Raw genomic sequence first — 27,034 nt, 5'->3', positions numbered from 1 at the left:
TGCATGCATGCAGTTACCAGTAGCAATCAAGGGACTCTGAAGCTTTTGCTTACAGTGACTTGAAGGAATTTTTTTCTTGAAAACTTCAGGATAGTAAACATTCCATTCAAATTTTTAATGTTTTCTTTTTACCTTTCTCATGTAGCAGGGACACTGTTTCTGTTAACAAAGATCATCAGCTACCAATTACAGTAAGCCTTCAAGATAGGTAATGATAGTTGATTCTTTCATTGTGCCTGGACTTAAGAGTATAAAACTCTCCATGTAAAATTTGATGAATTCCTAAATCTGATGGTTGTTTTTTTGGATTTAAAATGATCACGTGGGGGGATCCCTGGGTGGTTCAGCGGTTTAGCGCCACCTTCAGTCCAGGCTGTGACCCTGGGGTCCTGGGATCGAGTCCTGTGTCGGGCTCCCTGCATGGAGCCTGCTTCTCCCTCTGCCTGTGTCTCTGCCCTTCTCTCTCTGTGTCTGTCATGAATAAATAAATTAAATTTTTAAAATAAAATTATCATTTGGAAGTTGTATCGGTTTGGAAGATAGTTTTAGAATTCTGCTGTTTTGAAAATTTGGTTTTAAATTTGTAAAAAGATATCTTTGAACAAAAGACAGTAATATGACAAGAGTTATGCTTGGATAATCTGGTTGACAGCTGAATTGGTTATTTCCATGTATTCTGCCATTATTAAATCTGCTTTAAAAATATGAAAGAAAGAAAACAACAAAGAACTTTTTTATGTCTAAATAAAATTTCATATATATATATATTTTTTAAGTTTATTTTCAGTAATCTGTACACCCAACGTGGGGCTCCAGCTCATGACCCTGAGATCAGGAGTCGCATGCTTTTCTGACTGAGCCAGCCCAGATACCCCAGTAGAATTCCATATTTTGTAGTCAACATGAAAAATATGTAGGTAAGATCTCAATGATTTGCAGATTGAGAAAGTTTAAGAGGTGATAGATTCAAAGCATTAAGGGCCATCACTCCTAATTTTCTTACAGAAACTAACACAGGAGAAGGGACATCACAGCAGGTAGACTAATACTTTATTTTTGAAGGATTTGAACTAAATTGTGCTGCTGTGGAAGGAACCCTGGACTGAGTGTCAGGACCTGGGATTCAACTTGACTTTGCCATTATCTACAGGATACTTGGACCATTCTGACCCTCAGTTTCCTTATCTGTAAAATGGGGAAGGGGTGTGCAGATTTAGATTCTAAACTCTATTGCGGCTTCACATTCCTTAGATATTTCCTTGGAAGTGAGAGGCAGAGGGAGAAGCTTCTCAATAGGCCTCTTTTCTTGGGAAATAAATTTTACTTTCATGCTCATTTTAAACAGTTAAGTGAACATATTAAGAACTGCTTAAGCAGAGTTCTTTGGGGACCCTCCTGAGCTTGCCTTAGCAGAACCCAGGCTCACTGAGCACTGGGCTGTGGAGTTGCTGCTCTGGGTGCCATGGTGTTGTGGTGTCCCCAGCACCCAGAGCAGTGCCCAGCTCAGGATAGAAGTGGTGCAGGTATCTGTTGACTGAATAAACCAACTGGTATTTCTGGAGCTCTTGCAATGTGTCATGTGTGGAATACAGTGCAGGGAAAGGCCCCCTCCCTGCCCTCAAGGAGGTTCTAATCTATTTGTGAAGACAAGCTGTAAAGGCACAGGCACCTACCTTTAAATTGTTTTACAAGACGTGTGTTGTGAAGTCGTGTGTGATTCCTTGCCAGATGACTGATTCAGACAGTAATTGCTGAGGAGTTCAGATAGAGAGGGGAGTGGAAGGGGGCTGCCAGGGGAGGATTCACAAAAGACTTTTCCGGCTCTGTTCTTGGAAGAACTGAGGTGCTGCTGGCAGGAATGGCGAATCCTCAGGGAAGCCTGGCTTTACAGGAGGAACAAAGACTTCGTGTTGAGTTTAGACCTCCTTGGAAGAGAGCAGCCTCGGAACACCTCCGTTTCAAGCGTGGAGCATGGATGTCAGCGGTAACGCCGAGTTTGAGAAGTTTCTGTTTCTGCCTTGACACAGTGCTCCTGCCGGGAACCTGGCCACAAGGGAATGTTACGTGTCAGACAAGAAACAAACAACACGACTCGTTGGGTCACCTGAACTTATTAAAATTCCAAGGGACATGTGTTATTTAAGATTTCTTTATGTCTGTTTTGAGCTAAATAATTCATTTTGGCAAGCAGTTCGTTTACAGCAGAGAGGGAGCATGTTCTGGTGGGAGGGAGAATAAAAGAGCCTTTGATTCCCTTGCTGCTGCGTTCCGCGGGCTGCGCTGCCTTGGGCTAGTGGCTTATTTTGGGCCTTGGAGGCCGTCTTAGCCCAGCTGCGTGCGCGCCAGGAACCTCGGGGTCCCGTTGAACCCCTCTGACTGCTGGTGGAGGCTTCCTCTCATCTCACATTCCTCAGATTAACATGGGGGCTAATTTCCACCAACTTCGAGCTTCCATCTGAGTTTGCCATTTGAACTTTGGCTTGAAGTCGCGATATTTCTGTGACTCCCTTTATCTCCGGCTGTGGACTTGAGTACAGGAAACTTATCAAGTCACAGGTCTCTTTATTGTCCCCTCTTTGGCTACAAGCACAAGTAAAATTAGCCTCCTTTTCTTCTGTAGATTACTCCTGGGGAAAAGTGGTTCTTTGTACCGTGGATTTCCACATCCATTAAATAAGTAGCCTCTTCCGCGGCCTACTGGGGAGGCCTGAGTGGTGGCGGGCGGTGGGCCTGTGGAGCGCCTGGGAGCAGCCCCGGGCCCTGCGCTGTTCAGGCTTGGGCGTGTAAGCACCTTGACTCTGAAATGCAAGAGAGATGCTCTTCTGTTTTCCGCCGTCCTCCGCTTCACAGGCGCAAAGCTCTCCTAACCGAAGAGAATAATTCTCGTTACCGCTTCTGACCCTCTCCCTGCCTGCTTTGTGAAGAACAGTTCACGCTGCGCACCGGGTGCGTGCTTGGCTGTTATCTCTGTTACATTAGCTCTTGAGGCGTTCTGATTACAGCTTGTGGCTGCCAAGCCCTGTCCTGCAGTATTATCTGGAACAAAAATTTTCCATGTGGTTGTTTTTAGCAGAGCTGCTATATGTAAACTGCACGTGAAGGTGTAAGTTGCAAAGAGATAGAGCTTCTAGAAGGGAAAATGTGAGTTATCTTAAATTCTTTCTACCTTTTAATTGTTCTTTCTATGTATTTCAGAAATTTTTATCATATTTCTGAACTGAGTTTTATTTTCATAGACTGGAACGAATGCCAAATTCCATGAGTTTTTCTTATAGTGGTATTTCTTTTTTCTCTCAACCTTTTACTTTGAATTCATACTTGGCCCAGATAATTCCCTATGTGTTCAAAAAGAAAAAAAAAATGTCCTAAAAGGAAAAAAACAAATGGCTACATTGTTCCATGAATTAAAAACAATATACGGAGAGCCCAAATATTTCTTTTCAGTGTAAAAATCTTAGGTCATTTTTTTTTAAAGGAAGAAAAATATTAAACTTTGCTTTAACTATCCTGTTCATTGTTTTTCTTTTCCCTTCTTTATTTTTCTTTGACTAGTGTAGTTTAAATTTTTTTTGAAAACAGTTTTATACATTCTTTAAGAATACCACACGTGGAAAAAGAAAACATTACATTTCAAGAGAAAAGTCAGAGGAGGGCATCTATCCTGTGGTCTGAAAAGGGAAAAATGTCAGTTGACCTCACAGCTTTGTACATTACTTTCCTGTTGCTTGGTTGAATTGGATATTTGTTATTTGCCTACAGATATTTTTCGCTGTTATACATGAAATAAGCAGATAAATAGAATTTTAGTCAAGGTTTGCTTTTGTGTAATGAGGACATAGGACATTAGCTATCAAGAGAACGTTAAGAACGCCATCTGTTCTTGTTTTTATTTTTGTTTTGTTTTTAGTTTATTTATTTTTAGTAGTTTCCAAACCCAGTGTGAGGCTCGAACTCATAACCTGGAGATCAAGAGTTGCATGCTCTGCTGACTAAGCCCACCGGGCACCCCTTTATTTTTTGTTTCTAATGCATCAGTTGGCCAGTTGCTATAACATTTTGCTTGCTGACTTTTTTTTTTTACGCGGGAGAGAGGCAAAAGCACTGTTTGTCTCGTGGATCTCTGTCTACCCCTCTTGCTCTTTTCTCTTTGTTTTCATTTCTTTCTCTGTAATGTAAGCCTAGCCACAGGTATCACAGACTTTTTGTGTCAGAATCCTTACACACGCGTTCTTTCATCTTTTCTCTGGAAGGGGGCAGTTATTTCTGTCCCTGTAATGTGGCAATCAAGGTCCGGAATAATACTGTTCCACCCAGCATGTAGATTGTTTTCCTCTCTTGAAATTCAGTTTTTAGTTACTCCTGTATTGGGAAATGTGGTCAGGCCACTTTCCGAGCAGCAGAACTCCTCCCTGAGATGACTACCTGATTAAAGAATTAAGTACCTGGTGTGCTTTCTCAATCCCAGTCCACCACACGTTCCCATTAGTGCTGTGGCCAGAGTCACAGCAGCCACGATGGACGTGCTTCTGGCTGGAGGGATGACCCATCGATTAGCGGCAGAGAAGTTTTAACCTTCCACTCTTGAAAGGGGAACACTTGGTAAAATGCTGCCTCCAGTGTTTTGAATTCCAGTGGCGTTAGGTAGAACTTGAAGAGGGATGATCACCTCAGTCGGTCGAGGAGGTATTATTTGAGCCCCCTTCCCTCTGGCAAAGTCAGGATTGACCCCAAAGTGGTTTGGGAGTATTAGGATTTTACAAGTTCTCCCTGACAGTTCCAGGTTTAGATGTTTGAGGTGTTGAGAAAAGGTAAAAGGAAGTACTGAACTAGTAAGAATGCAAAGTATTTAGGAAGGTAATTTGATCCTAGTGATGCTGTTACATAAAACCAAAGCCTTCTGAGTAATCTTCACTAGGTATATAGGTCATTGATCTCCGAAGAACAGGGTGCAAAATTAAACTGGTGCTATTGAACAGTATTCCCTTTCTTCTTTTCCTTCACTTCAAGTAAATAGTCAGAAAAGGAAAAGCAAGCCTAATATGTTTTTATATTTAATATATTTTTTCTAGATGATTTTCATAATGACCCACAGTATACACAGTAGGAGGTATATACACATGATCTGTTTACAAAGAAAATTACGGCTTTAGTGATCATTCTTTGGCGTTTGTAATAGGATATTAATTTCCAGAGGACAAAGATGGCTTTTATTCTTGGCGTCTAAAGGTACTGTGTGATACCGTGCATGATCTCTCGAACAACATGACCAGATAATTATAGAATTTTAAGCCTAGAATTATAAGTCACGTAGTTCAGTGTTTTTCGATGCTTCTAACCCATTTTTTTTTCCACGTGTTGTTTGGAGGCCTTTGGCTTTTTATCCTGTTTTTCTATGATTTGCATTCCCAAAACAATTGCTCTATTGAGTATCTTTTCCAATTACACAAATATCCTTCTTTCCTCGTCAAGAATCCAACCTCCTTGTTTTACAGGGAGTGAGAATTAGCCCCTGGAATACTAATTGATTTGTCCCAGGTCGTACACACTGACCAGCTGTTCTGAGAGCCAGATCTTCTTACCCCTTGGGTCACATCCTTCAGGTGACTGAGGGGATGCCTGCTGTGAACAGGTACTGTCAAGAACTGAGAAGAAGAGGACCAAGAGGGCACTGCCTCCATCTTTTGGGAGTTTATATGCTACAGAGGATGCACTTAGTACTGCAAATTATATTTTAATCAGTGATGTTTGAGGTAAGACTCTAGAAGAATTTAGTAGAAGGAGGTGAATTCATGGACTCTGCGAAGGCTTAATGAAAGTGTTTAGTTTTCTCACTGGTACCTTATAGTGGATTCCGTTTTCAAAGTCAGACTCTTTCTATTCTCCTTTCCTAGCCCGACTCTTTTTTTTTTTTTTGGTAGGCTCCACACCTAATGTGGAGCTTGAACTCACAACCCTGAGATCAAGAGTAGCATGCTCTACTGACTGAGCCAGCCAGGCACCCCCAGCCAGAAGACCCTTGAGTGGGTTTTGTGCGCTCTGCTGCCTCCACCTGCTGTGCATTTCATAATGCAGGAGAGCCTGTGTCCCTTCCCACTACCCTTACCTAACACTTCCCTCTGAGGTCCCCAGTGACCTCCTGGCCGCCAGATCTAACAGAACTAGATTTGAACTTTTTAGGTCTTCCTTTTCATGGCGCTTCTGACTACAGTGATGGACAGATGACCGGTCCTTCTTTTCAGAATCTTCTTTCCTGTGCTTTTCTGATACCGGCTCTGGTCTCTCCTTATGTGTGGGAGTTCTTCAGCATTCTGGGGCCAGCCCTGGATGACCTCTTCTCTCCTCGCAGGCCGTTAGTGGCTCTTCATCCTTCGTGGGTTCATGAACCCCTTTGAAAATTTGATAAAAGGTCTGGGCTCTCACTTTCTGCAGAATTCTTACAAACTTACCCACAACTGTTAAAGATAATTTTGCATGTTTTCTAACCTTTAAAGCTCATCTCTGGATCTTACATGGCCCTGAAATATACACTGATGGTTCCAGGGCGTTATCTCAGTCCACAGGTCTGACTGCTTAGATTCAGAACTAATTAGATTCCCCACAGCAGCCCAGACTCTGCGCATCCACAGCCGACCTTCTCACCCCCTCCCTGTACCGGATCCTCTCATTGTTCCCTCAGTCATTCAGTCGCTACACCAAGCCCATTGTCCTGTTGCTGGAGCCAGAGGGTTCTGTGTTGTTCCTCCCTCGTTCTTCATACTCAGTGACAAATCCTGTTGTTTTACCTCCCAAATATCTCTTGAGGGGCGCCTCGGTGGCTCAGTCGGTTAAGCGCCTGACTCTTGATTTCTGTTCAGGTCATGATTTCAGGGTCATGGGATCAAGCCCCGGTGTGGGGCTCTGCACTGGGCATGAAGCCGGCCTCAGTTCTCACCCCGTTCCTGGCCTTCCTCCCCGCTGCCCCACCCCCGCTGCATGCTCCTGCATGATCTTTCTTAAAAAATACCAAACCACAAATACCTCTTGCGTTGATCGATTGATCGTACTACCTAAGATGCCTCTGCCTTTCTTCTGGATTGCTGCAGGAGCCAGTGGCCTCTCTCCTTCCATTTCTCCACTCCCCCTGCTGTCTTCATTAAAGCAGCCAGAATGGCCTTTGGAAACACAGGTCTGCACACATCGCTCCCCAGTTTGTAGCTGCTCTGCAGCAGTTCCTTTGCCCTTCGGGATGCCCAGACCTCTTCTCTCAGCTTGCCAGGCCCTTTTGATGGGGGCCCGCCCCTGTGTGTGCCTCCCATTGTCCTTGTTGCTGCCTCTCACTTGGGCCCTGGGTTTCAGCTGTGCTGACCGTCCACAGTCCAGTCTGGCCGTGTGGTCTGTCCCTCTGGCCTTTGCCCGTGCTCTGCTCTTCAGGAGTTTTTGGTCCTCCCGTCTGCCTTCACAACCAGGCTAACTTCTGCTTGTTCTCTGCCCCCGAAGCCTCCCAGCAGTCTCACACGTCCACAGAGTGGGCTGCCAGCCTCTGTTTTAGCCTCTCTTTATGCTCTTCCATTTGCGAAGCACGGCGCCCGTCACCCCTGATCATACATGCTTGTTTTAATTGCTTACTGCTCCTTCACGTGGCAGGGCCATACGGGAACTTTTGTGAACTTTAGGTACTTTTGCTTTCATGGGCTCCCCTTCCTCTACCAAAAAAAGAACAAAAATTATATTTTGCAACTGTGTCAGTATAAAGATGAATATGTTCCAAGTTGGTGTCGTCATTATTATAGCCATTTTTATCCTAATTTTAAAAGAAATTAATATAAAAACACTTTTTATGGGCTCCTAAAAGTCTCATGGGCCCTCGCATAGTGCCCCCATGCCTGATAGATACATTGGCTCTGATAAATAGGCATAAAAAATACTTTGGGCCTACTCAGTTATTTTATTATATGTCTCTTTTGTAATGGCTTGGCTAGGTTTTTGTTTTTTGGGTTTTTGGTGTTTTTTTTTTTTTTTTTTAGATTTTCATTTATTTGAGGGAAAGAGAGCAAGAGTGAGGGAGAGGGAGAGAGAAAGGGAGAGGGAGGGAGCACAAGTGTGGGGCAGGGGGAGGGAGAGGCAGACACCCGCTGGGCAGGGAGCCTGCTGCAGAGCTAAATTCTCAGGACCCAGGGATCATGCCCTGAGCTGAAGGCAGACCCTTAACTGACTGACCACCTTGGCACCCCCTTGGATAGCTTATTAAAACAATATTAAGGGCCCCTGGGTGGGTTGGCAGCAGTTGAGCATCTGCCTTTGGCTCAGGCCATGACCCTGGGGTCCTGGGATCGAGTTCTGCATCCATTCCCCGCAGGGAGCCTGCTTCTCCTTCTGCCTGTGTCTCTGCCTTTCTCTGTCTCTGTCATGAATAAATTTTTTAAAATCTTTAAGAAAATATGAAGATTTTTGTATTTTAGCCCCTGGTAATAGAAAATTTTATGGAAAAATAGAGTGATATACTTAAAAGGAGTATATTATATATATATATATTTAAAAGCAGGACTTGTGAGGTCTTTTTATGATTTCAAAAATATGTTGTATGAGCTATTTTATTAATACAAACTTTTCTTCATGATGGTTCTGTATGCTACAGTGGTTTTTAGTGGGAGTGGGGAGGTAATTTTGCTCCCATAGGGGACATTTGAGAATGTCTGAGAACATTTTTAGTTGTCACAGCTGGGGGTACTCCTGGCTGCTAATCAGTGGAGGCAGGGGTGCTGCTAAACATTCTACATTGCACAGTATGGCCCCTACAACAGAGAATTATCTCTGCCCAGTATATCAGTAGTGCTGAAGTTGAGAAAGCTTGATGTAGAGAAATTCTTCATGAAGCTTAGTTTTTACATGTGTATTATTTGGTTTATTTCCCTGTGTCCGTTAGAAGCTAAACTGTTCACCCCTGAACAACTCAGATTTGAGCATGAATCCACTTAGATGTGGACTTTTTTCAGTAAAATATTGGAAAATGTTTTGGAGATTTGCAACCATTTGAAAAACAGACCAGGTGGCAGGGGGGGGGGGGGTGAGGGGGGTCCTAGGGGGCTCAGTCTGTTAAGATCTGACTTTAGATTTTGGCTTAGGTCATGATCTCAGGGTTAGGGAATTGAGTCAGGCTCTGTGTTGGGCATGGAACCAGCTTGAGATTCTCTTCTCTCTCTCCCTCTCCCTCTGCCCCTTCCCCCCTAAAAAAGGTGACAAAGAGAAAGAAAAACTCACAGAGGAACCAAGTAGCCTAGAGTACCAAAATTTTTTTTTAAAAAGATACTATTGTAAGAATACAGAATATAATACATACCAGACACGTGTTAACGGCTTTATTGGTAAGGCTTCTGGTCAGCAGGAGGCTTTTAGTAGTTAACGTTTTGGGGGAGTCAGAAGTTATATGCAGGATTTTCAATTGCATGGGGGGTTGGCACCCTTAACCGCTGTGTTCAAGGATGAGCTGTATTTCAGGTGTGGGATTGTGTTGTATGACTGGAAGCAAACATTATTATTATTTTTTTTACCTCAGTAAGGCTGAGAATAGTCATTGAGGTGGCTGAGCTTATAGACACTAGAGGTTGGTGCTGCAGAACTCTTCCATTGGGGTTTATCTGATAGACAAAATCTCTCTGAAAGGGTCTGTCATTTAAATCATTACCCAAATACTCATTATTGCCTGAGCTAATCCTAACCAGAGTACAACCAGTTGTTGTCTGGGTGGGGAGGGGGATGTTGAGTCGTTTTTCATGATTTTTATTATGTCTTGGCTTGAATATCACCATTCATTGTTCACAAGCCGCCCAGCTTGTTTACTCTTTATAAATTACATGTAATCAGCCCTCTTGCAGGTCTGGCTACTGTAATTGGTAGTAGCCACGGAGCAGGGCTGACGAGTCCACATTTGTGCTGATGTCTCATATTCAGCTCACGTTCCGCTCTCCGTGCTTTCTCCCTTGCCTCTTCCTTCTGTTTTTTAAAAGGAAGGTGGTGAGGGAATTGCCACCATGCTCTCTTCTCAGAGGCTCTGATGGTGCTTGTTTATAGTTTGGTTCAGTCCCTGTGTCTTTTGGGAAGAATCCATCCAGGGTTAGAGGCAGGGAGCCTCAGACTTCTTCCCTGTGCATTATAGTCAACCTGGGTGACTGCTAAAGTGCGGATTCTTGAGCCCTACCCATTTCTGATATTTAGTAAATTTAGGTAGAAGTCCAGAATATTTTTTACTTCAAATCCTTTATGATTCTGATGTAAGTGGTTCTTAAATTATACTTGGGGAAATCCTTAGTTAGGCATGGAGAGAAAAAGGGAGAGGAAAGAAAATCCAGTAGAAGCCCATGTGTATGAAGAGTGGGATGGGAAGACAGGAACTTAGAAAGTAGCATTAGCTTCTCTACTGTGAGATAAGGGAAGTATGCCGTGTTGCTGTGTGCTCTGTTTTCTAGCAGTGATTTAGATTAAACTGTCCCATAAAAAGGACACACTTAGAGGAAGACAAAAGTGAAAGGGAATTTTTAGAAAGGTTAGAATGTGAGAAAGTACCTAAATGAGCCGCTGAGAAGACCTTATTAAATCAGGGAAGGTATTATGTAACTATTGATTTTTAAAAAGATTGTGCATTCTTGAATTAAGCATTTATGGATGACTTAAAGAGGTGAGATGAAGAAGGATTTGCTCTTTGCCAGAACTTCTGGTTATTCTGGTTATTGGATCTGAAAGCATGTTATTCAGATTTGGTCCTGATTTCCTAGAATAGTTCAGATTTCAAACATTCTTTCCCATTGTCTTTATTATTTATATCTGGTTCACCCTAATTTTGGCTAGTTGAGATGTGAGCACCAAAGCAGTTGTACTTGACTAAAGAAATTCTCTTGTTTTTCAGTCTGTGTTTAATGTACTCTACTCTTTAAACCTAAACTCTGATTTTAAAGTCCATTTTATTTATTTTAAAGATTTTAATAAATTTATTAGACAGGGAGCACAAGCAGGGGGAGCAACAGGAAGCTCTGTGCTGAGCGGTAAGCCTAATGCAGGGCTCCATCCCAGGACCCTCGGATCATGACCGAAGTGGAAGCCAGGTGCTTGGCCAGCTGTGCCCTCGAAGGCGCCCCTTAACGTCCATTTTAGAGAAAGAGCAGAGAGATGGACAATACAGACTGTATTTTAAAAACTGATCAAGAAGTAGACTCGATGGGAGTGACTATTTAACTAGCAGAGGAATGAAGTAAACCACTTACTTTATTTCCAGTTGCCTGCTGAACTCCATTTCTAGAAAGCTGTCTCTGTTTTTTGGCATATTAGTTCTTTAGGGGAACTTCATGAATCCATTTAGTTACAATGCGGAAAGCTCTTGACATCCCCCAAAGTAAAAGGATTTTGGAAAGTTACTTACAAAATGATGGCTCTCAGCTTTTGTTAAATCATCGTTTACCTTGCTCCAACCTTGTCTTTGTTACCGTGTTCGTTTTCCCATGCTGGGAATCCAGATCATACCGTAGAGCTTCTCACCAGTGTGGTGTTGACGGGCTTGCTAATCTCTCCCTTCCTTCTTCCGTCCCTTCATGCTCTCTCCCTTCTCCATTGATTGGCCTAGGAACCCTTCAGCCTCTCTCTACTCAGCCCAGCTACTCGCAAGATCTTAGAGAATCTCCACATCTGCTTCGTAAGTGTCGAGTATCATTACTGTTATTATATGAAGTGCCCGCCACACCCTCTCCTTGCACTGTGAGCCCAGGTAGGTTTGCTTAGTAGATCACTGGGCTCCTGAAGTGAGTAGAAGGGCTGGTGCAGGGTGTGCTGGCGACCCAGAGCCGGCTTCTGGCCTCTGCGCCGCCGGACAGGCGAGACTCCTGGGCGCTGCTCCCTAGGAGAACCCACAGCCAGGCCAGGCCGCCACTTGCTTTCCTCATTCCAGGTGACCTTATTTCCTCACTTCCCTGTGCTTTCTAAACCGTATACTTGGTAAACCTCTTTTCTGATAAGTCTCTTAATATTTCTAATTATTTTTTCAGGTTTTCTTCCTACAGTTTATTCCAATCCCATATGTTGTTTAACGTAGTGATAGATGTTTCCAGTGAATATTTATATTTGTTGAAAACAGAGATGAATGCTCTTAGGGAAAACCATAACTTGAAGTACTGCTACAAGTGCAGCCTAAAAATATATATATAGCTTATACATTATCAGTGAGAGTATTTTTTTTACCTTAAAATTTTCTGGTTTAGGTTTAACTTGGAAAATAAGTTATAAAATCTTAGGTAAGCAGATATATTGCCATTTGTATAAGTTACTAAAGGGAAGTATTTCTTTAGTAATTACATATGATTTATCTCTAAGTTAATATACATAGTTAGCCTTATAATAGTTTTACATTTACTTATATTTGAATAAAAAAGTGTATAAATTGACTTAAAATTTTAGTAAGTTGGTGCTTTATGTTTTTTAATACTCAGACATATTTGAATGTTTAATATCTCCCTACTGATTTTAATGAGTCTTGATCAATTATTGATTCTCTTTTCTGGTAGATTCTGTGTATATTAAATTTTGAGGAAATTGGTTTTTATTGCTGAGTTGGAGAAATACTATATGTTAAGAAACCCACATTTTTACTAAGGGAAATTTAATTGAACATGGATATTGAAATATTTTCAATCTTTCAAAAAAGGTCCTAGTCTTAAAAACATTCATGTACGTTTTCAAATAGAATCTTTTGAGTTTCTAAACCATATGTTTCCAAAGCAGAATATATTCTTGTAACTTTGAGGTTTTTATTGAAAACCTTAGGGAAAAGAAAATGACTCAAGAAAGATAAAGGCCAGGTTTTCTTAAAGTAATGAAAGGGGGGAAAAAACCAAATTTCTAGTACTCTTCCTATTCCTAATGAGAAAAATGAGGCCCAGGCAGTTGGACCTAGGAAGTACCCTAAGTGCAAGGCCAGCTGGTTTCAGCAGGCAGACATAGACATGGGCACAAACTGTGACCCAGCCTAGTACCATCCTAATCTGCCCCCCACCCCACATGGGCACAAGCTCTGGCCCAGCCTAGTACCATCCCAGTCTGACCCCCACCCCACATGGGCACAAGCTCTGGCCCAGCCTAGTACCATCCTAATCTGCCCCCCACCCCACATGGGCACAAGCCGTGACCCAGCCTGGTACCATCCCAGTCTCACCCCCTCCCCACATGGGCACAAGCTGTGACCCAGCCTAGTACCATCCCAGTCTGACCCCCTCCCCACATGAGCACAAGCTCTGACCCAGCCTAGTACCATCCCAGTCTGACCCCCTCCCCCCATGAGCACAAGCTGTGACCCAGCCTGGTACCATCCCAGTCTGCCCCCCACCCCACATGGGCACAAGCCATGACCCAGCCTAGTACCATCCTAATCTGCCCCCCACCCCACATGGGCACAAGCCATGACCCAGCCTGGTACCATCCCAGTCTGCCCCCCACCCCACATGGGCACAAACTGTGACCCAGCCTAGTACCATCCTAATCTGCCCCCCACCCCACATGGGCACAAACTGTGACCCAGCCTAGTACCATCCTAATCTGCCCCCCACCCCACATGGGCACAAGCTGTGACCCAGCCTAGTACCATCCCAGTCTGACCCCCTCCCCACATGAGCACAAACTCTGGCCCAGCCTAGTACCATCCCAGTCTGACCCCCACCCGACATGGGCACAAGCTCTGACCCAGCGTATTACCATCCCAATCTGTGCTCCCCCCCCCCCCCCCCCCCCGCACCATCTTCAGTAGTTTGGTATGATTTCTGACATTCTGACAGGTGGACACTAAGAACATTTTCATTGTTAGGAGCCCTGGTAATATGGTAAATTGACTCCAATCTCTCTCTTTTTTTTTTATTTTAATTTTTTAATTGTAAAACACACATAGTATAAAACTTGGTATCAGTTCAGTGGTGTTAACTACAGTCCCAAGTGTCATGCCACCTTGGTCTCTTGCCTCTCTGTCTAGTCTCTGCAGCCTGGGAAACTCTGAAGGGGCTTGATACCAGCACCATTTGAGAAGGTTGTGCACCTCACCTATGTTTACTCCTTCACTGTAGTAGGAAGTTAATTATGTGGGATTTGCTCACCTGAGCCACATGGAAGATCCTAGTGTACATTTGGAAATCCCATGCCCCTTTCTGCCCCTGAGGAAAAATTCTTTCAATGATCTAGAGTCAGTGTTCAGTTTAGTCTTGAGCATATGAGAATGAGTCACCCTAGTTAACTATGTAATCCCGTTTATACCTTCCTTCCAACCTCCCCTTGATTTTTAAACCTAAGATACTAGATCCTGATTTCCTGTCAAGATCTTGTGACTGGGGACTACTTTAGGGCCTGGGCAGTGTTGAGATTATTTTGGAACTGGTACTTTCTGTTCTACTGAGAAAGAAGCAGTATAGCCTAAGTTTTAAAATTCAGACTATGTGTGGAATGTCTGTGGGGATGAAGAAACAAGTCAAATGCTTTTTTGGAAGGCAAGGGGAAAGAGTGAAAATTTTAAGCTAACCTGATTTTGTGGGGGAAATTTTGAGATTTTTAGAATATATACAAACCAGACATAACTGACTAGTTGCTCTGTGATTTCTTTGTACACAGAAGAAATGCTTGATATTGGGCTAAAAAGATATCGTTGAGAAGTTGTGTTAACTCATAAAATAACTGGGTTCTCCTTTTGATTCCAATTACCATTATCTAAACAATGTGTAACCACTACCTTTGTTTCCTCATTTATAGAATGAAAAATATTTCACTGGGAAATTATTTTAAAAAGAATACTTGTGAAGTACTTTGGAATCCTTGAGGTACTTTGAATGTGGTACTTAAAGAATATAAATCATTAATATTTATGTTTTCAGACCTGTGGGGGTATATGGCAGTGGGAATAAACCTCTCAATACCCATTTTTCAAGACAGCGTGCATTTGGACACGCCGTTCTCCCTAAATGCCTATTTTAAATTGGCAGTGGTTTAGCCAGCAGTCGGGAATCTCACATAGCAAGCAAGTGTTTGGCACGCCTGTTTTAACCTGCACAGGTTCACTTCGCACAAAGAAGGGGAGGGTGGGGTTACATGGTGGAAGCACCCTGTTAGCCTCATTAACATATTTTGAATAACTGTATTTGAACATTTGCCAGCTAAGCTAGGCTGTTTGGATGCTTGCCAAAGAAGCAGTGGGAACTTGGGAGCCTAGCATAGAGATTTGAGCCTGTGAAATGTTTACTTTTTCTTCTTGGAGGGGAAACATTTTAGAAGTTGCTATTTAGGTTATTTCCCTTATTCTCCCAACAGAACAACTTTTTTTTTTTTTTTTTTAATTCTGCAGAAATTTGAGATCTTCTCTTCCCATCGCCTCTATTTCTCTCTCTCTCTCTCTCGCTTTCTTTTCTTTTCTTTTTGTCTTTTCTTTTCTTTTTTTTTGAATATGTACCTTAGGACTTGTCACAGAAATCCCTTTGATAATCTCTCCCGGATTAGATTGAATTCCTACTCAGCCTGTCTTTGGTCTTTGCAAAATTAGTCCTAAAGCTCTTTCTGTGAGCTGATCTAGAGAACCTCTTCTGCAGGCTCATCCTGTGAACACAAATGGTTGGAACAGGACAGACAGGATAGACTAGGGTGCCTGTAGAGTCCATTCCTGCCCAGCGGATGCTTAGATCATAAAGATGCCAGCCTGGCTCAGCTCGATAGAGCACAGAAATGGTTTTTACATGGTTATAGTTTTGTGGCTTGTAACTGTGTCCAGAAATAACTCTTCTGACTTTGCATCGATACCTCTGGCTAAAACCACAACTTGGGGCTTTAAGTACTAGTTAAGGAAATAATAGTTAAAGCTGCTAAAGCTTTAACTATATTAAGATTATAGCTATTTAAAAACTAGTTAAGGAAATAATAGCTGAAACCAGGGGTCCTTGGATATTGTGATGCAGCAGATTTTAAGGGCACAAAAACGAGGCAGCACTTATGCTTAGTTCTGTAGTTCATTTGTGGGGGGCCAGGTTGAGGGAATATCAAAATCATCAGGGAGCTTTTTTTTTTTTTTTAGGATGTTATTTATTTGTTCATGAGAGACCCAGAGAGAGGCAGAGACACAGGCAGAGGGAGACGCAGACGCAGGCTCCGTGCAGGGAGCCCCGATGTGGGACTCAATCCCAGGACCCCGGGGTCACGCCCTGGGCTGAAGGGAGATGCTCAACCCCTGAGCCACCAGGTGCTCCTACCAGGGAGCTTTTTCAGAAACCATTCACCTTGATTGTTTTTTCCTATTCACACTTATTGCAGTAAAGGGTGGAATGACAAGGTAATGAGGGCGCATTTGAATCTACAGTCTTTGAAACCATGGGTGCTTTCCACTGGGTGGTGGTTTCCATAGTTTAGGCCAGTTTGCAATGCTGCCTCTTGCTTATTTACTCTTTGGAATGGAAAGATACAGCCTCTTTAAAGGTGGTTCTTAAGACTAACTTTTTAAAATCAGGCAGATACAGTATATCAAAAACAAGAAAGAACAAATTTGATTATAGCCATTTAAAAAAATTTTTTTTTTAAATGAGAACTTAAGAAAGAACTCTGGTACATTAAATCAAGCCTTAAATTTTTAACACGTATTATAATGAGCATATGTGTTTATATTTTATATGCCAATCTTGTGTATATAAGTATACATGCTTTTAAATTTCTAGACTGAAGCTCTTAAATTTCAGCTAGCTTTTGTTGAATTTCATTGATTTACTTGTAATTTTGTGAATACTATGTGTGATTTATATATTTACATAATCACCATCTAGTATTAACTACGTAAATATATCTTGAAGTTTTCATAGGTTTTTTTTCTTAGTGATTCATAACAGCCTGCTTAAAAGAAAAAAATTATAGGTCATTGTAATTATGAAGCAATGTAGGGTTAATGAATACCTTTGATCGTTTCTGTATTTATATTTTTTATCATAAAATGTTAAATTTGTGTTTGTGGAGCTTCTCTGTTGTGTCAATTTATTGTGTTGCAGAAATATTTATAGAATATTACCAGTTCACTATTTAGTGGATTTTTAACATCTCAGAGGGTAGTAGATATAAAATCTATTTCTCAAACAGGTACTTACATGAAACAAACAATTTATTCAAGTCCTCTAACAACTCTAGTGAAACTTGAGTTCTGGCACCAGGCCCACATTTAAGCTGATTGTGTGTGTGTGTGTGCGCGCGCGCGTGTGCGTGCACAAACAATACTGATCACTCGTAGTCTCTTTAGAACGTAGAATGTTACCAAATGTGAGTTATTCGGTAGGTACATCAGATTTTGAAAACTAAACGAAATGTAAATTGTATTGACTTTTGTTTGTATCCCATTTAAGTAATTTTAGTAACTTACTAGGTGGTATTTTTGGAGATACATATAACTTCTTCATTGGTTGTGTTTTCCATATTTTAGTTACAAAGGGCTAGCCATGGAGTGTGAATGAAGAGGCTACTACCTTCAAGTATAGTGAGGATTGAGCTCATTTAACCATTGCTCCAGCTTATCCTCCCACAAGTGTGCTCCCCAGCTCCCTGGCATATTTACATATTATATAATCCGGACTGGTTTGTCCTGTTTGGTAGGTTTGTTATAAACTGCAGAGCTAAGTAAATGTGTGATAACATTTTAAATGGCATTACAAGTTAAACAGTACTTGAGGAGTGATGTAGCAGAGGGCCCCAGCTGTCAGGTGCCCTGGGGTCAGCCTCCTTTGGGGCCGTTTCCGTTTTTTTGTGGGTAACAGGAAATAAACATGAAACTGTAGTAATGCCTGACCAGAGGACCACTCCTTTTTCCAGGTGACATCCTGCCTGTCATATCTGATACTGAACATGTCTGATACTGAAAGTAGACGTTGACTATGTCCATTAATGACTTTTGTACAGAAAACCAACAGGCAGAAACCAACATACTAAACTGCGAACCATTTCCATCTGTTTGTGCTCAGGATGGAAACAGTGAGGGAGGGAGGTAACTCAATGAGTTTTGTTCCCCTCCTCCCTCAGCGTATAACAAGAGAACGTTGCCATGTGCTTGGTGATGAACATTTCTTACGGCTGCACAGTCCTGGGTTAAGCTGACACACGGTGCCTAATTTATCCCTAGTTACGGGCTACTGGGTGTTCTAAAGCATCCTCTGGCCTTACCTGTTTACCTTTATGAAAGGTGTGCATCTTATGTGAGTACTCTAAACCTTCTAGGTCTGTGCATCCCCCTTCAATGCTGAGTGTATTCTTCTCACGTGCATTTACTGTTAGGCCCACTTGGAAACTGGGATCTAATGATGGGTGTGGAAGTCTTTTCTGGAAGGCCTCTCTCCTCCATACAGGGCCTCTCTGAGATTGCAGGGGTTCTAGTGCCCCAGACTGGTCGTGATGCCTGCCCCCCTGCCATGCTACATGCCTCAGCCTCTCACTCTCTCACCTGTTCCCACGTCAGAGCTTCTCTTTGAACCAGGAGACTGGGACCTTAACTTGGAAGGTCTCAGTTGAATGGCAACCTGGTTTTTCCTTGTGAGTCAATGCTTAGTTTGAAGTATACTAAAAGAGGTTCTTATTTCTGTAGGTCAGGCAGGTTGCAGCCTGCTTGCGTTTTTAGTATCTCTGGTTAATAATGACTTTAGAGCATGGAAGAGGAAATGGCTCTTCTATGAATGTTGCATAAAACTCTGTGGCCTTGTGCAAATGATCTAACTTCACGTGAATCATGTCTGATAGACAGTCTGCATTTGTGTGGATAGATTCACCACCCTGTGTGCTAGTCTGAAATAATGAGGGACAGAATCATCCTATATATGGGACATACATTTTTTTTTGCATTATTTTTGCTGTTTTAAATTTGCTTTTATTGATATCAGAAATATATTTTTTATTCTAACTTTTAATTTTTGAACTGAAGTTTTAAAACTTATATCCGTGGAATTACCATCTTTTTAATGGTTGATTACTGAAGTTTATAATCAGAAGATTGTGAGACCTTTAAAGGATAAAATGGAAAATAAAATTAGGTCGAGGACAAGGAATTCTACTTGGATATTGCAAAAATAGAAAAAAAATAAGTGAATGAATAACTGGCAATGCAAACTCTTTTTCCTGTAAGTCCCTTTTTCCCAAACCCTTGCCATCATGCTAAAAAAAGTTTTCTTGCAAGTTGATTTTTCTCAGAATCCTGCTGCTTACTGTTAGTAAGAATTTTTTTCATGTGCCAGAGTTTTGTTTTTCATGTGATTTCTGCAGCAATTTGGGTCTTACTGAAAATATTTTTTTAAGTGCAGTGGCAAAAGTTATTGATTGTAAGCCAAAAGGAAAATTTAACATGAACTTCTGTACAAATTAGTTATAATGATGGGAAATTAAATGCATTATCCAAGGTGAATGATGTTAAATTATTATAGGAGAAATATCAATTCTAATTGAAGATGAAGTATGAGTGCTTATTTCCAGTTTCAAAAAATGACATTTTTCACTTGCCACCTGGTCTTCCCCCCCCCCCCCCCCAGGATGCATATTTTTAAGGTTTCTTTGTCAGGCTAACACAAGGTGATGCTACTCACTGAGCCAGCTTACTGGAATGACATCATGGTTTCCCTGGGAATAATTAAACAGGGTAAAAATTCAAGTTTTTTAGAGGGTGTGATTGGGCTTCTTGGGCAATGTGATACCTTGGAGCAAACAAGAAAGTAACTGAATGCTTTTAAGGGGGGGATAGTGTTCTGTATCTCTCAGTCTGATAGGAATAAAGAAATCATGTTTTAGATACTGCTATTAAAACAGCATGTGATGTGTTCAATCCTGTTAATTCCTTTTAAGAAATAATTTCAGAAGTGGTCAGGGACATCTTGTTCAGCAGTTTGCTGTGACTCCCCGACTTACTGGGAGGATCTCACTAGATTTGTTTGCTCTGTAAATCTCACAGTGGCCTTCGACCAAAAGGAATGAAATGTTACCTGACCTGCTATATCTGTCAGGATTCTGAGTTGAAAGTAACAGAAACCTTGGCTAATTTTGTCAGAAAAGGGGTCTATTAAAGTTATTAGCACACAGTCTCTCTGGGAAAGCCACGGGCTTAGCTTCGAAGCTCATCAGTCAGCACAGTGCCCCTGAGTTGGTCCAAGGACCCGTGACCGTAGGCCCTGCATCTTACACTACCAACACCAGGGACACGGGGTAATGACCATTGCCGTTACTGCCGCTGGAAGCTGCATTTGCTGCCCCAGCCCCAGACTCAGATTTTGTCCAGTTCTTATTTCTTGAGATTTCTTAAGATTCAAAATCTGGAATGAGTTTGGGGTAGCCGGTGTACCTAAGTGTATACCTGCACTCTGTTACAGGGAAACTAAGAAAAAGCAATTACCGGAAATTTTCTGCTTTTGTAGTCTTAGGGTTAATGATTTTCCAAACATAGGGAGGGAGAGTTAAGGTGCTAGACAATCCAGAGGAATTCTATAAGTCTTCTCTTTCAGGCATATTGGGGGTAGAGGTAGGAGGATTCAAAACAAGGACAACTACCCTGCTGCAGAACTTACAATGTCTGCTAATAATAAATATAGGGAACAAATGTTATCACAAAACCCATAATTTCTCAGTATTCTCATATCAACAGCTTCCACGGACGTAAGAGGAAGTACTTTGTTTAAGAAACAGCTTTTATGTACTTGGTGGTGTTTTTGTTTTTAAATTTTTATCTCTCATCCATACAACAACAGCCTTGAAAAGTAGACGTTATTGCCCCCATTTTTACAGGTAAAGAAACTAGTGTTCCAAAGTACCTTCCCCAAATGACATAGCTAGTAGATGTCGGTGCTGAAATTCAGACTCATTTGTGTCTGTGCCAGAACCCCTGTGCTTTCTCTTGTATCAGCTTCCCCGTTCACAGAAATTTTGTGGAAGAGCCCATATGGCCTCCCTCATTTAAACCAGAAATTTTTGTGAGTGCTTCTGCATTGTTTCCCTTAGTCCAGCACTTGCCATTTATTATGAGTCTCCTAGGCTCAGGAGAGTGACTGGGGCTAGAGCTGGGCACCCATACGGTCATCCCGGAAAGGTTCGTTTGGGTGAGAGAAGGGATGCTGAGAGCTTGCAGAATACTAGTTTGATAAATGGATCAAAAGGAGAGGAACCAGCAAAACACACGGTGATTTTTACTTGGTTGGAGGAGGTTCAGAAAGGAGACTTGTTCGGGGAGCCAGAGATCATGGTTTCAGAAGGAGGGTGTGGTTGGGAGTCAGGTGCTTCAAGAATCAAAATAGGATGAGGTGGGGGAAAATAGCCATTGAGGTGAACTGGCCAAGCAGGAAGTCGTGGCTGCCTTTTGTAATTTGAAATAGTATTCTCTGAATCTTACCCATCTCTGTTAATCAACCATGAAGTGTAGTGATGGAAACACCACCCAGGATTTTAGTTTCTCATACTCCATGGACACATGTACAGTTTTGTGTTTAAACTTTTAATTCCTTTTTAAATAATGTTTTGGTAGTTGTTGGGGCCACACCTGTATAGTGAACAGTCCAGATGGACTGAGATTTCTCTACATCCTGTTCTGGAGTCACATTTGTTTTATTTAGAGGCCATTGTCCCTCAAGAATGTCTTAGATTGACTCCCTATCAGTCTGTTTTTTTATGTCTGCCCACATAGTAGCTAATGGTCCACTTTCCTTCCTACTCACTCAGCTTTGTGAAATCTTCCAACCACTTATGCTATTTGTTTGTCTTTTTGCAAATCAAAGGAGCGTCATTCATGTCACCTTAAAACATCCTTCTAATTAAACTTCAGAAAGGATGAAGGATGAGTGATTAAAATGTAGCTACTCGTAGTTTATTTAATTCTTCTCTTGCTAGCGAACCTCTTCAGAGTACACAGGCATAGGAACAAAAATAAAAGTATTCCTAAATGGGTTACAGAAAATTAGGGGGAAAATTGGAGAAGCAGTTGGAATGGATTTAATGTCTGTAAGGTTGTGCGTCCAGAGCATGGGCCCTGAGCAGGATGGCCTTCTCCTGACTGAAATGCAGCCTTATCTTGTCTGTTGTGATCAGAACACAATCTCTCCTTTATTCTGGAGTGATAGGATTTCCCTGCTGGCAGCCTGTTTTGGTTACTGCTGCAGCCCTGGTGCTCGCGGGTTCACTCCCCCTCCCTTGTCAACGCCAGTCCTCTCTGCCCTGCGCTGGCTGGCCCTGGGATCTGTAAGGAGGAGTGGGAGCAGGGAGATTAAAATAAAAGTTCTTCCTGCAGCTGCTTTTTTAGTTACTTGTTTCTGTCCCTCATTTCCTCTCACCCCAGTGATGAAATGAATGCAGATGGAGGAAGGAGAGGGACATGGTACCTCATATTTTTAGTATTCTTTTCCTTTTCTCATCAACCTTCCCCACTCCCCGGGTCCCTATTCTCATTCTAACCCTCCAATATCTATCTTTTCTGTTAGAATAGAAGCTCCCGAGGTAGAAAAATCATGTCAGTTTTGGTGTCTGCTGTGCCCCCCACTGCCAGCACAGGGCCTGGTGTCTAGAAGACACTCATGTGCTTGCACGATGAGTGAGTGAGACGAGGTCAGGGAGTGAAGCATCACATCCGTGGGCATCATTCTGATTTCTTTTCTTTTCTTTTCTTTTCTTTTTTTTTTAAGATTTATTTAGTTATTTATGATAGAGAAAGAGAGAGGGAGGCAGAGACACAGGAGGAGGGAGAAGCAGGCTCCATGGCGGGAGCCCGATGTGGGACTCGATCCGGGGTCTCCAGGATCGCACCCTGGGCCAAAGGCAGGCGCTAAACCGCTGAGCCACCCAGGGATCCCCATCATTCTGATTTCTTACTCTTCCCCCCAGTTCTCTAGCCCTGCAGGGAACCTGCCTCCTGGGCAGCAGCAAGAGGATGGCTCTCCTGGTGCTGGACACATTTTCCTATGGTGCATTTTTCTGTATAGTGATTAATCTGTTGGAACTTTATACTTAAGGAGGCTTTTGTGGGCTGGCCAGAGAAGTGAACCCTTATGTACAACATTGTTTCTATGGGAAAATGCTTTATGACTTCAAGCGAATCTACTTACATACAAACTTTTTTGTATTACAACTTTTCCTTGAGTTGGGGACTGCCATTGCATGATCTCCCATTCAGGCTTTTTATTCATTACAAATATATAAATGAACAATAAGTCATTTCTTTGTAGAAGGACCAGAGCCAGAAGTCTTTCCTTCTGAGATTACAAACTATTACATTAAAATGAATTTAATTCATCCAACATGGTAGTTTGTTTCCAGTGTATTTATAGAGTGACTGGCATGTACTGGGCTTTGTACAGAGGATTCACACGTGAATAAAATAGGGACTCTATCCTGGTAAGGTCACAGTCAGGTTTCCATTTTAATAGTAATTGGACTCATATATATCCCACAAGGTCACTTCTAGCTCTGAAATTCAGTAACTCTTTGGTTTTGAATTGCTGTATTCATTGGCTCATTTTCCTTGACATCTGTGGTTCTATTACAAAATGTATTTTTAGATAACACTAGAGAAAGCATTGAGATATGAGTAGCAATTAATAGCAGAAGTCTCAGGATCCCTGAGTGGCGCAGCGGTTTGGCGCCTGCCTTTGACCCAGGGTGTGATCCTGGAGACCCGGGATCGAATCCCATGTTGGGCTCCCGGTGCATGGAGCCTGCTTCTCCCTCTGCCTATGTCTCTGCCTCTCTCTCTCTCTCTGTGTGACTATCATAAATAAATAAAAAATTAAAAAAAAATAGCAGCAGTCTCACCTTTACGACTTTTAAGTAATTGTAAAACTTTTTATTATTAAGAATGGGAAATCCCGGAAAAAAAACATTTATTTTTATTCTAGCTTTTACCATAAAAAATGAAGCCAGACACATCATGAGCTTGACATAAAAATATATTGAGTGATGGGGGCTTTACTCTGAAAGTGTAAGAATTCCACAAGGATAATATATATTTAGGTGTTGGGATTAGCAAATATTTTTGTTTTTTTCTAAATGCTTTCCTGTAGGGATCCCTGGGTGGCGCAGCGGTTTAGCGCCTGCCTTTGGCCCGGGGCGCAATCCTGGAGACCCGGGATCGAATCCCACGTCAGGCTTCCGGTGCATGGAGCCTGCTTCTCCCTCTGACTATGTCTCTGCCTCTCTCTCTCTCTCACTGTGTGCCTATCATAAATAAATAAAAAAAAAAAATTAAAAAAAAAATAAAATAAAAATAAATGCTTTCCTGTAATTTTTAAACAGTTAATAGCAAGTATATGTTAATTCCCCACTGCCACTATTGCACATATTCACATGTGCAATATATGTTATATGTGCATATAACACAATATTTTTTCAGTTAAGTAAAAATATTTTAGGGAGGTATGCTTCTTTCCCCAAATCATTTACCCGTGTGTCTTAATAAATACTTGATGAACAAAACCTAGTTTCTGGGAGTTGGAATGTGGGAAATCTGAATGTTTATATAAGAAATTCTATAGCTATTTATAAAATATACTTAGAACCCCGTGGCATAAAAAATAAGCCTTTCTTGAGCTGAGTCATGACTTGGGTTCTGTGGAAATGGTCTTATTCTGCACTGAGACTTGAAAAGTTACCTGGTAGTTAATTTCAAATATGTTTGAACCACAAACTTCCTTATTAGTGGATCTCTGGTTTTTAATAAAAGTCTGTAATTCAAGTAATATATTAACCATCTCTGGCAAGTGAATAAATGACTCCTCCTAGCACCTGGAGAAAAACAGGTACTCTATCTAGCTACTAGAACTCCAGGTAGTGATTAGGGTAATTGCTGAATCAGTGTTTAGAGTTAAATTTCCAAATACATTGAGTGTTATTTTTCTTCTCTGTAATAACTACTAATAAACTACATGTTTTATTGCCTTATTGGTTTCCTATTTCTCGCTTTAGCCCTTTTTTTTAAAGGTTTATTTATTTATTTTAGAAAGAGAGAAAGAGGGAGATCAATCACACATGGGGAGGGAGAGGCAGAGAGGGAGAGAGAGAGAGAGAGTCAGAGAAGTAGATTCCCCACCAGCAGAAGCTTGGAGCTCTAGGCGGGGCTTGAACTCAGGACCCAGAGATCATGACCTGAGCTGAAACCAAGAGTCGAAACCAAGAGTCAGAGCTCAACCAAGTGAGCCACCCAGGTGCCCCAGCAGTTTCTCTTAATGTAAAAATCAACTTCTACCTAGAATCTGGTAACCGTAATTATGGGAGATTGAAAACCCACATTTGAGGAGTAGTTTAGTTTTAGAGAAAGAACAATTCACACATTATTCAGTAATTTGCTTATGTGTCCTTTGTGTGTTCTTTGCTATCTTATTTAATAGAGAATGGTAACTTCATGCAGGTATACATCACTGTGCTTCTCTTGACAAAAAGAGGTCATTATCTAGATGGCAAGAATCTCAAATTATTAAAATAAACTGGTTGCATATTAACACAGTTTAATCAGTGTTTATTATTGTTTCACCATTATAGAAATTGAAATAGAGGTACTTCCACAAGTTCATTGGAAGATTGTTTGTAATTAAGGTTTCCATTTTAGGAAAAGTCACATTGCAAAGTAATGAATCAAATTTAAAATGAGAGAAATAGGGATCCCTGGGTGGCGCAGCGGTTTAGCGCCTGCCTTTGGCCCAGGGCGTGATCCTGGAGACCCGGGATTGAATCCCACATCGGGCTCCCGGTGCATGGAGCCTGCTTCTCCCTCTGCCTGTGTCTCTGCCTCTCTCTCTCTCTCTCTCTGTGACTATCATAAATAAATAAAAATTAAAAAAAAATAAATAAATAAAATAAAATGAGAGAAATAATGCTTTTCTTGATGACTGGCAAATAATAGATAAGCAATAAGTAATGGGTTCATTTATGATAAGGTAAATATTCAGATTTAGAAGGTAGGGTCATCTCAACAGTCCACAGGTCTGCACATCATGAGGCATTTTCCTCCTATTTGTGCCTTAAATATGTGCACATGGTGCAAAATTGGTAAGCTTTTTATTTTATATGCAGTTCTGTTTTTCACTTTCATATGCTTTTACCTTTTTTCTTTTTCTTCTCTTTTACTTTTGCTTTTTTTTTTTTTTTTTTAAAGATTTTACTTATTTATTCATGAGAGACACTGAGAGAGGCAGAGGCACAGGCAGAGGGAGAAGCAGGTACCCTTTTGGGAGCCCAGTGCAGAATTCGATCCCAGGACCCCAGGATCATTACCTGAGTCAAAGGGAGACACTCAACCAGTGAGCAACCCAGGTGCCCTTCATTTGCTTTTACTCTTAAAATGAACTTTTGCTTAAGGTAGATTTTTATTTGTTATGAGTCAAGTTTTGCTTATACTTGAGTTTTTTCTAAGTTCACTGTGTATAGCAAAGCACACAATCAGAAATTTATGGTAAATATGACTCAGAAGAGGAAATTGTGAGCTTTCTAAAGTCTTTGGGTCTTTGTTTTTTTTTAGTTTTTATTTATTTATTCATGAGACACACAGAGAGAGAGAGAGAGGCAGAGACACAGGCAGAGGGAGAAGCAGGCTCCACATAGGGAGCCTGACACGGGACTCGATCCCAGGACTCCAGGATCATGCCCTGGGCTGAAGGCGGCACTAAACCACTGAGCCACCTAGGCTGCCCAGGGTATAATGTTTTTAAAGTTGATCCATGTTGTGGCATATACAACAACTTCATTCCTTGTTATTTATATGGATATATGAATTTGTTTATCCAAAATGGATTAAACTTATTTTTGAATTGAAAATTTGACAATCCTCAAAGCCCTCTGTAATTTTCCCAGAATTCTTTCTCTTACCTCTATCCACATTCCACATATTTCATGGCTGGGTTTTCATTGTATAATTTTTTTGTTTAAGGATTATCTCAAATGCTGTTTCCTTTCTGAATTTTTTTCCCTTGATTGCTTGAGTAATAAGTAATCTTCCTTTAGATTCTCACAGTTCTTCATCTTTACCAACGTGCACTTTGGTTGTTTATATGCTTGTCTCTCATTTCATATTTTAATGCAT

The 27,034-nt window shown here is 41.5% G+C and overlaps 1 protein-coding gene across 6 annotated transcripts in view; it reads left to right on the top strand.

Moving 5' to 3' along the window:
• Window positions 1-27,034, top strand: part of GAB1 (GRB2 associated binding protein 1) — a 114,725-nt gene that overhangs the window by 5,105 nt on the left and 82,586 nt on the right. Inside the window, exons 1-2 of one of the 6 annotated variants that reach the window (XM_072755176.1) lie at window positions 3,064-3,141; window positions 11,591-11,659. The exons of 2 other annotated variants lie outside the window; for them this stretch is intronic. Coding sequence is in view for 1 of the 4 variants with exons in the window: in XM_072755167.1 (XP_072611268.1) it covers window positions 5,742-5,750 (9 nt within the window). In the remaining 3 variants the exon portion in view is untranslated. Of the gene's footprint in view, window positions 1-1,706; window positions 3,142-5,496; window positions 5,751-11,590; window positions 11,912-27,034 lie in introns of those variants that run through there. 3 more of the 6 variants (XM_072755170.1, XM_072755167.1, XM_072755174.1) reach the window with 3 other exon arrangements.

Source organism: Vulpes vulpes, chromosome 4, assembly GCF_048418805.1.
Source record: "Vulpes vulpes isolate BD-2025 chromosome 4, VulVul3, whole genome shotgun sequence".
Classification (NCBI taxonomy): Eukaryota; Metazoa; Chordata; class Mammalia; order Carnivora; family Canidae; genus Vulpes; species Vulpes vulpes.
Note: the sequence above shows the minus strand (reverse complement) of the source record. Positions and strands in the feature narration are given on the sequence as shown.